The sequence below is a fragment of the Netta rufina genome (genome assembly GCF_964035555.1).
Source record: "Netta rufina genome assembly, chromosome: 2".
Taxonomy (NCBI): Eukaryota; Metazoa; Chordata; class Aves; order Anseriformes; family Anatidae; genus Netta; species Netta rufina.
The window spans coordinates 145,027,596-145,037,697 of record NC_140124.1 but is presented as its reverse complement, the minus strand read 5'-3'; the positions used below and the strand labels follow the sequence as shown (position 1 = coordinate 145,037,697).

General features: G+C 54.9%; 1 protein-coding gene across 1 annotated transcript in view; it reads left to right on the top strand.

Moving 5' to 3' along the window:
• Window positions 1-1,224: 1,224 nt before the first annotated feature.
• Window positions 1,225-10,102, top strand: part of EXT1 (exostosin glycosyltransferase 1) — a 163,505-nt gene continuing 154,627 nt past the window's right edge. Inside the window, exon 1 of the mRNA XM_084281501.1 lies at window positions 1,225-2,526. Coding sequence (XP_084137627.1) covers window positions 1,571-2,526 — 956 coding nt within the window. The 5' untranslated portion in view covers window positions 1,225-1,570. The remainder of the gene's footprint in view (window positions 2,527-10,102) is intronic.

The following is a 10,102-nucleotide window of genomic DNA, read 5'->3' as shown; positions in this document are numbered from 1 at the left end:
GCCACCACATCCAACCTCTCCTTGAACACCCCCAGGGACGGGGACTCCACCACCTCCCTGGGCAACCTGTCCCAGTGCCTGACTGCTCCTTCTGAGCAGAAATGTCTCCTCATTTCCAACCTGAACCTCCCCAGGCACAGCTTGAGGCCATTCCCTCTGGTCCTATCACTGGTTACCTGTGAGAAGAGGCCAACCCCCAGCTCCCCACACCTTCCTTTCAGGTAGCTGTAGAGAGCAAGAAGGTCTCCGTTGAGCCTCCTTTTTTTTAAATTTTATTTTATTTTATTTTATTTTTATTTTTTTCTCCCATTTTTGAGGTTTAATTTCTTGTTTTTACAAAATCAAGGTATAGTGGCATGTAACAGGAGGCGGCCGTGGGCAACCACATCTCCTGGGTGGCATCCACCCCTGCCTGTGCTGGGGGGACAAGAAGATCTTCAGGTTTCCTTCCAACCTGAGTCTTTCTGTGGTTCTACGGTACGTTTTACTGTTAGAAAACCCTTTATCCTAGCGGGTTACCCTACCGACCCGTGCAATAAGTGCCAGCTCAGCGGGTGACACGGGTGGCAGGGAGCACGGCTGCATAAAGAACCTCAAGAAGAGCAACCAGGCGTTGGAACCGGCTGCACCGGAGGATGGTGGAGATGGTGGAGCCCCTGTTCCTGGCGTAAAATCGCTCGGTGACACGATTTGAGACACGATTTAGCAGCACCAAGCCCGGATCGCGATGCACAGGACCCGGCACCGCGGTCTCCGGACGCGCCCCGCCGGCGCCGCAGCGCCCCCCGCGCCCGGCAGCTTTATGAATGGGCGCAGCGGAAGCCCCGCCCCCCCGGACGTGACGCCCAGCCAATGGGGGCGCGGGGCTGCGTGGCTGGGTGAGGTCAGCGCGGCGGGGCCGGGGCCGGGGCCGGGCCGGGGGCGGCGGCGGCGGCGGCGGCAGCGGGCGGGGGGGGGGCGGCGGCGGAGCCGGGAGGGGGGCGCGGGGGGACGAGGGCGAGGAAGAGGAGGAGGAGGAAGAAGAGAAAGGAGGAGGAGGAGCAGGGGGCTGCCGCCGGTCCCCGCCGCCGTTCCGCGGAGGGCAGCTCGGGGCGATGCAGGGCTTCGTCAGGCTGTGAGCGCCCCGCCGCCGGCAGCCCGAGCAGCAGCAGCAGTGGGAGCAGCAGCAGGAGGAGGAGGAGGAGGAGGAGGAGGAGGAAGGGGAGGGAGCGTGGCGGAGCGCCGCGCCGCGAAGGCGGGAGCGGGGCTGCCCCGGTGCCCGCCCCGCGCGGGGGGCCGGCCCCTGAGTGCATGCGGGGCGCCCCGCCGGGCCGCCGCCGGCCCGCTGCCGCCCGCCGCTGAGAGCCCGGCGGCGAGCAAGTCCCGGGCGGGCGGTCGCCCACATGCGCGGCCCCAGCCCGCGGCTTGGGGAACGGCGCCGAGCGGAGGCGGGCGAGGGGAGCTGGAAGCGGCCGGCAACGACGGCAGCGAGAAGATGGCGGAGCGGTGGAGGAGCTGAGAGCGGCGCCCGGAGCAGTGGGGCCGCCCCCGCAGCCTTCCTCCGCAGCCCCCCGGACCCCCCGGCGGCCACATGCAGGCCAAAAAACGCTACTTGACGCTGCTCTCCGCCGCCACCTGTCTCGCCCTGCTGCTCTACCTCGGAGGCGTGCAGCTGCGGGCAGCCCGCGCCCCGCCGCCCGCCGGCCGGCATGGGGCTGCCCCGCGGCCCGGCAGCGAGCAGCGGCCCTGGCCCCGCTTCCCCGACGCCCTCCGCTCCTTCGGCGAGCCGGAGGGGGCCGGGGGGGGCGGCGGGGCCGGCCGGGTGTCGCCCCGGCAGCGGCGGGACGGCAGCGCCGGGCTGTACCGCGGGCGGCGGTGCCGCATGGAGTCCTGCTTCGACTTCGCCCTTTGCCAGAAAAACGGCTTCAAGGTCTACGTGTACCCGCAGCAGAAAGGGGAGAAGATCGCCGAGAGCTACCAGAACGTGCTGGCGGCCATCGAGGGCTCCCGCTTCTACACCTCCGACCCCAGCCAGGCGTGTCTCTTCGTCCTCAGCCTGGACACGCTGGACCGGGACCAGCTCTCCCCGCAGTACGTGCACAACCTCCGCTCCAAAGTGCAGAGCCTCCACTTGTGGAACAATGGTCGCAATCACTTGATTTTTAATTTATATTCCGGCACCTGGCCCGACTACACCGAGGACGTGGGCTTCGACATCGGCCAGGCCATGCTGGCCAAAGCCAGCATCAGTACTGAAAACTTCAGACCCAATTTTGATGTTTCTATTCCGCTCTTTTCTAAGGATCATCCTAGGACAGGAGGGGAGAAGGGATTTTTGCGGTTTAACACCATCCCTCCTCTCAGGAAGTACATGTTGGTATTCAAGGGGAAAAGGTACCTGACAGGGATAGGGTCAGACACCAGGAATGCCTTATATCACGTCCATAACGGGGAGGATGTTGTCCTCTTGACCACCTGCAAGCATGGCAAAGACTGGCAAAAGCACAAGGATTCGCGCTGCGATAAAGACAACACCGAATACGAAAAGTAAGTCAGCGCGCGGCTCCGGGGCCACGGCGCCGGTGGCAGCCCTCGGGACAGGGGAGAGGCTCCGTGTACCCCTCTGGCTGGCCCCGAGCGATGCTTTGGGTCGGGGAGCAGGGAGGGAGGTGGCGGAAGGGGCCACGGGGGACGTGGCTGTGGCTCGCATCGCCTGGGGACCGGCGGAGCGCTGGTGCCCTCGGCTCGGCGGGCGAGGATGCTGCTGGAGGATGCTCGAGCACCTCAGGCTATCCTGCATCCCCGTCCTGCCTCTCTGGGTAAATGCTGTGCCCGAGACAAAGTTTGAGGAGGGCTGGAGTTGGTGATAGCGGTGGTTGGGATGGTGTCCGAAAGCACTGCCTGCTGCCCGGGTGGTTTACCCGAGGCAGCAGCTTGCCTCACGGGCTGGTTTCCCCTTGGCTCGAGCTGATAAAACATCAGAGGAACAAGGAGGAAAAAGAAACGCTCTCTGTGTGAATGCTTCGCGTTGGAGTTCCTGATTTTTGTGTGTGAGGGAACACGTCCGTGGTGTGAGCACAGCTCGCGTTTCCCTTAACGCTCCTGGCTTCCCCTGATACTTATTATTTGTATTTGCTGGCGCCGTCAGGTTGCTGCGCTGTTACCTTCCCGGCGCGCTTCTCAGGTCTGTACAAAGAGCTGCCGGGCAAATCGCTTTCTGGGAATTACCTCCGGAGCTGCGCTGCTGATGAAGCTGTTTGCAGCCCGTTGAAATGCTGACCACCGCTGCATCTCCTGCAGGGTGGACGTACGTGAAGTTTTTAGCATGGGAATGTGCCCCGTGGAGCCAGGCGCTGAGTTAAAACAGAGCAGCCTCGCGCCGTGGAAGCTGCCGAGGGCTAGAGGAAGGGGTTTGCAGCGCATGGGGAACGTGGGTGGGAAAATACTCCTGGGGAGGAGCGGTGGAGAAACCACGGTGCCATTAACGCTGATCAGAATTTGCAGTTGGCTGCCTGGTTCCCCACCGAAAGTAGCCACGGGGCTTTGAGAGGGATCGGCCGGGTTAGCACCAAAACACCGGGAGGGCTGCGTGTTCCTGGGTGAACTTGGTTCGCCTTCCCGTTCCTGTAAATTCCCCCTAAAGGGGGAGAAGTCGGCAATGCAAATACTTTGTACGCTTTTCATGCCATTCACTTTCGGGAAACTGGTGATGGAGTGATGAAATGGTGCAAAAAAAATCCAGCGGAGGTACCAAATGATGAGAAATCCAGCAGAGGTGCTAAGCTAAACTCACACTGCTGCTGGTGACCTGGGAGTCCCTTTGGCTGCCCTGTAGGGCACGGTTATAGGGACCCAGGCTGTGGCGGAGAAGAAGGCAGACCTGGCACATTTCTCCAGGTCATGCTGTTGTCTGACAGGGCTTGGAGTAATTTGAGCTAGTTTAAAGATCTGAAAAGTCTTGATTATTTGTTCTGTTGTGCAGAACGTGTGTTGTCAAGTTGTCATAAAGCAAACACCAGCCGGTTGCTTGACGTGAGTATGGCCTTTTTTTTTATTTTTTCTTTTTCCCCAGTTTACAGCATTTGGCCTAGTAAAAGACAGAGCTCTCCTCATATTTTTTGGCCTTCCTAAAATGCCTTTGCAGCTTGTTTTGTAGGGAAGAGCGTACATAACCCTCCTTCGTGCAAAAACCAGTCTGGCTCCGAGATGCAGCTGTATCTGGGGTGGTGCCTGGTGACTTCAGCATTCCCTCACGCTGCTACCTTTTAAGACAGAAGGTAATAAAATGAGGATTCCAAGCAAATAAGGTTACATGATGAATTGAGGCAGGCCGAATTTGTGGCCAGGCTACCGAGGGAGCCGGCGGGCAGCTCAGTGCGGGTGCCGAAGCTCCTTAACCTCGCATCCGATCCCAGAGAGCACCTGGCAGTGTGCTGCTGCCCCTCGCGCCCGTGGCTCGGAGCTGATTTACAGCGAAGTATGCCATCTGCTGATTCTTCAGGACCGCTTCCTCCCGTGTCCTGCCTCTTCTCTTCTTCCCGTTCGGATGCTGACCGCGCCTGATGCTCAGCTGGCTTCACAAAACCTGACAAGGTCGCGTCCTGAGGGTAGGGTGACCGGTCAGCTGGTGGAGGTGCGTGTGTGTGAGGTCTGTAGGATGCGTTCCTTCCCCGCCAGGAGAGGTGACCTTACCTGTGGGAAGTGCAGGAGTGCCTCACCACGTCGGGAGCAAGGTGGGAAGGGCACGTGTGTGTTAAACTCCATCTCCTAATTGTATTGAGGGATCTGTCTGTGTGTTAACAGCTAATTAATTTGCATCCCGGTTACGCATCTCGGCAGATAAAGCTGATGCAGACGAAAATGAATTGCATTATCACTCTTTGACTACTAGCAAACAGGATTTCAGGGAAAACAAAGAAAATCCCTGGTTTCTCTGCGGTGCCTTTGGCTCGTCAAAGTTGGCCTTTGCCACCGGACCTGCTGAGCTCCTGTTCAGTAGGATTTTAGCACGGAGCTTTCCTTCTCACAAAGGGTTAAGCAGGCAAACTGCTGCTGAAGTTTGAAGACAGCCTCTTAAATATTTAATGACAGTCTAAATATATACATATGTACAAAGTGCTTTAAACAAAGGCAGAATTCATGTACAGGCCTAACTGGTTCCAAATAATTGCTTTTTGGAAGGTAACACAAGTGGCTATGGATACCGAAAGAAATGCAGGAATGCAGCGTTTCAGTACAGCCAGATGCAGAGGAGAGATCTGCACCACAACGGGGATCTTTCTAGGAAAGTCGGTGGTGTTGTCTGTGGTGTTTCCCCCGATGGGTGAACAACCCTGCCTCCAGAAGATGGAGCGAGCAGCAGCGATGGTATCCAAAAATGCCAGGTCTCATCGGAAGCCCATTCGAGTGTTCCCTGCTCTTACCTGTGCAGGATAGCTGAGGTTGGTGTTGGTAATGAAACGTTGGTGGGGGAGGACGCGGCTAATGAGCAGAGTCAAAGAAAGGAGGAAAGAAAAGGGGGAAGTGAGCAAAAAAATGTGGTTTTGGGCAGATGTGATTTTTTTTCTTGTGGTGGAGGGCAGCCAGTGTACGGCACCTTGGCGGGACACGGGGCAGCTGCTGTGGTTTCGTGTGGGAAGGCTCCCAGCTGAACACGTTGCGGGTGCTTTCGGTGATCCCTGGTGCCCTGTGGGCTTACCTGGTGTGCACTCTGCTGGTGGAACGGGTGTCAGCTGCTGCTGCACCTCCTGCCATGGAAGTAGTGTCCTGGGCAAAGGGTACAGGGATGTGTGCTGAGCACGGGCTGGGAAGAAAAGTGACTTTCAGTTTTGTTTCCTTCCCCACCAGGAGTAAAATACACATATAGAGAAAAAAAAAGAAGTGGTAGACACTAGGGGTGAGTTTGCCGCTCACAAGGCTGGCAGAAAAACACGAAGTGAGGCTGAGGCATGCCCACCGAGCATGTGATGATAATCTAGATGTTGCACGCGCGTGTACGTGCATGTTCTGAGCAAGAAATTCTTGGGTTTTCAGCATCTCGAGCTTCAGCGTGTTGTAGTAAAGCATAAATGCCCCCTTTAATCACTTAAAGCATTATTTTCAGAATTATTTAGAAGGTTTTCTGAGTTAGCAGCTATTTAGGACAGGGCTGAGAAGTCATCCATCATCCAGTGTCGTGGTAGCTGATGTCCAGGACAGATCTGTTCCCGAATCCGGCGAGCTGCGCTGAGCCGGGAACCGGCCCACGGATCCGAAATATCACCAGGCCGCTGCTGGAGCTTGGATGCAGCTCAAGAACTACTGAGAGAGCTTGGGCATTTTCCCAGAGTATCTTGGCTCCTGCAGAGACCAGTCCCCATCAGCCTGCTTTTTTATTTTAATATCAATTTTCAAGGATCTGGAGACTTGCCTGTTTTCACAAGGCGTTTATTCCAGAGCACAGGGAGCAGGTAAGTATCGACGTGCTCCCCTGCACCTGAAATGTGCTGCACTGCCTTCCTCCCCCTGCTCTCTGTACCAATCTCAGCATCCTCGTGTGCAGGTGGGGAAAGATTCTAGGTTCCCACAGAGGATGGAGCTGCCTGGCGGCCCCGAAAGGCACCAAAGGGACGCGGGTGCTGGCTGTCCACACGTGGCGTGGCTGCAGCCGCCCTGCCCGTGGCCAGCCTCCCTCCTAACCTCAACTCCTTTTCTTGTGGGGCGAGGTGTTGTTATAATCACTTGCTCCAGGCTTTTCGGCATCTCTTCTGCCCAGCATCTAATCCGAGGCTCTGCGGTGACAACAAATTGCAGTGGATGGCTGGCTGGTCCAACCCCTTCTTTCCTGTAGGCAGAAATGTAGGTGAGAACTGCTTTTACTTTTTGAAGAGAATCGTTCTGGGGTAATTTATTGGTAAATAATCACCGTGTTTGGCAGCACTCGAACCCAAAAGTGGTTATTGCCATCGTTTTCACATTTAGCAGAATTAAATCCCAAACAGGCAAGTTGGAAGCACTCTGAGCCCCGAGCAAAGCCAAGCCAGGTCTGTACAAAGAGCTGCCGGGCTGTGTTTGCCTCCTGCTGTCCAGCCACGACTGAGACCTGCTGTGCCCCTGCCTTCTCGCCCTGTGGGGCACATCTGCTGGCTTGGGTTAGTTTGAGTAAGGCCTTAGCGATGTGTCCTCGAGGTTTTGATCAGTAAATAAGGATAAACGTGCTCTCCGAGATGTGTATGATTGCATATCCACGTAGTGTTGGGAAAGTCATTTGAGGTTTGAGTTTGACTGCTGGAAATAATCCTCTTCTCCCATATTCAGCCCACTGGAAAGGCGAACGGCAGGCGTCTGTGAGCAGGAAGTGAATGAAGCTGGTGGGCACGGAGCGCGTATTTGCTCAGCAGATGTGAGTCGGGAGACTGCGCCGTAATCTGGTGATTTCTGCAGTATTACCTGCGACTCTTTTCCCGTCCTTGATGCAGGGTTTCTTTTCAGCAAATCCACAGCGTTTTGTGGTCTTGGGTAAACAAACCATTTTGCTAACCCGAGCGAAGTAGTCGGTGGGTACACAGACAGCCGGCTCCGAAGGAAGTTAAGCGACGTGCTGCGAGGGTGGCTGATTTCCCAAGGACTTGGCTGTGGCTGGAGGATGATGCAAGCTGCATCCTCCTGTCCCTGCTTGCACGGAGAGGCATTCAGCGCTCAGGAATGCGTAACTTTAGGTTACAGTTAAGGTCCTGCAGCTTTCCAGGTTGCTGGGGATTTGGGGCCGTAGGGGTGTCCTGGCCAGAGCGCTCCCTGAAGGAGTGAATCGAAAATGAGAACAAAAGAGAGGAGATTTGTTTCACTTGAGAAAAGGGAAGTAATGCTTCAAGAAATGAAGGCCCTGGCTCAGCAAAATGTTGTGCCTAGCTGCTTTGCGGAGAAAGGAGCGTGTGCAGTTAGTTGGCTTTCCAAATGGGATGTGACTTTCTGAAACAGTGTCATGTATTGGAAGTAAGGAAACACAAGTTTCAGCCAGCCACGGGGTTAGGGCTCCTCAGTAATGGGAGGAAAGCGATGCCATTTTCTGTAAACACTGCATTTCCCCTGCTCATCTCTCCCACCCCCTCTTGCTGAGGTGTAGCCTCGGTTTCTCAGGTGCTATAGTGCCGCCTTCTTGGAGAGGGTGCAGATCTGGAGGTAAGCAGGTGCTGACCTGGAAGATGCCCCTGTGGGGGTGTTTATGCTGGCCAGGCGGGGCTCCTGGTTCATGATGCAGTAGGAAAGGCTTCCCAGTGCTCCTGCAGTCCCGTTGGTGGCTGCTATGGGACCTCCTTCTCTTCCCATGGGCAGCTGCCATCCATGGCCAGCTTTGCCCCTGGCCAAGGCATCGCGTTTCCATCCCCCTTCAAAATGGGGAAGAACGCTTTGCTTCCCATGAGCATTTTTGGAGATTACTTTAGAGGGTTTTAGAGGAAGTGTTGCATAAAACTGAAATGCAGTTCATTAATATTTACCATGTTCCCTTCTCAGAAAACATCTGAATTGTGACTTCCCAATAAAAAGGGATGGTCATCCGAGGGAGATGTTGTCTTTGCTGGCGAGTGGCAGTCCCCACAAGAACTTACTTAGGGTTTTTTGGTTTTCATAGATGGGGATGAATGGCCATTTGTAATTTATGAATCTTTTGTCTCTCCTCACCTCACTCAGACCTGCCCCACATCTCTGCTCATCCTGGTGCCTCTCCTGAGGGCTCCTGTGCTGAAGCTGCTGTTACTGCTATGGACTTTCATCCTCATGATGGTTTCTGGTTCAGAAATACACGAAAACGAAATAATTCCTGGGTTCCTAAGTGAATTTCCTGTTTGTTCACTTTTTTCCCTCTAATATACTCTTTGTGTTTGTGAATGAAACAGAATTAGGGCTAATTTAGTTGATTGGCTGCAAAACAAAAGTATTCAGCGCGAAGAATGGGAAATGAGAAGGCCTTTCTGCAGTGTTACTTCTTTGCATAATTGTAATGGATTATAATTATACAGTTGGGCGTCGAGCCGTGGGTTTGCCGTAAACACGGGCATGTGAAATGTCTGCCTGCTCCCTCCTGCCGGCTCGAGGCCTGGTTTGGCCCTGCTGATGGCTGCTCCAGGATCTCCAGCACCTCCAACATCTCCAGGATCTCCAGCCATGTCCTCTCCTCCAGCAGGGTGGCGTGGTAGCGGTGGCGCCGCCGCCTTCGCTCCCCTTCCCGGCTCCTCCCACAAAATTACCGCCGGTCGATGCAGCCATGTCAGGCTGTTGACACAAATCAATGGGATCAATCACTCCTCAGCTCCTACACGGAGCCGAGAGCTCTGTTTTCCCTTCAGCAAGCACCCCAGCAGTGCTTGCTGAAGGGAAAACATGTGCCACAGTGGTTTAGGGGTAGACAAGGGGACTCTGTCCTGCGAAGGATCAGTTCTCCAAGGCTGTAAAAACAGCATGGTGTATGTATATGTGGTATAAATGTTTCTTTGCTTCTGCCAAATGCACCTTTTCCTGCGTTTGCAGCTGGATGTGAGTGCTGGGAGCGGGCTGGCGAGGTTCCCCTGCCCGTAGCAGTGGGCTGGTGCGTCCCTTGGGCGTGCAAGGTTAAGGCAGTGGAGCTCATTTTTATTTCATTCACGCAGCCATGGGGCAAGTGTAGTTGCAAATCCTCATTTTCTTCTCTTCTCTTAGAAGATCGTAACTTCTTCTGATCCGTTTTTTTTGCTCTGCAAATGATGGCAGACTTTTATCACAATCCCAGCATTACTGGTGCCATCGTGTAGTTGAGCATGACTGCTAGAAAGCCCATCAAAACCCTACTTGCTGCAGCCTACAAGAAGGAAATCAGAGGCTGCTTCTGGAAGTCAGGACCTTCATCCGAAGGGGAGGACAAATCTTTGGGCTGATGTCTGCTTCTGTATCCGAGAAGGCTTGCTTGGGTGTGCCTGCTCATGGGCTCAATCAGCTGCTGCGGGAAGATAAACACATAAATGTTTCATCCACTCGATTTGCCACCAACCATTGTGCTGGGTGCTAGCAGATTTTTTTAATTAAATATAATTTATCTAATCCTAGTGAGAAACATAATTACAGGATTTATTTTGTATACAGCGAATTTAGAATTACTTAATAAAGAAGAGTA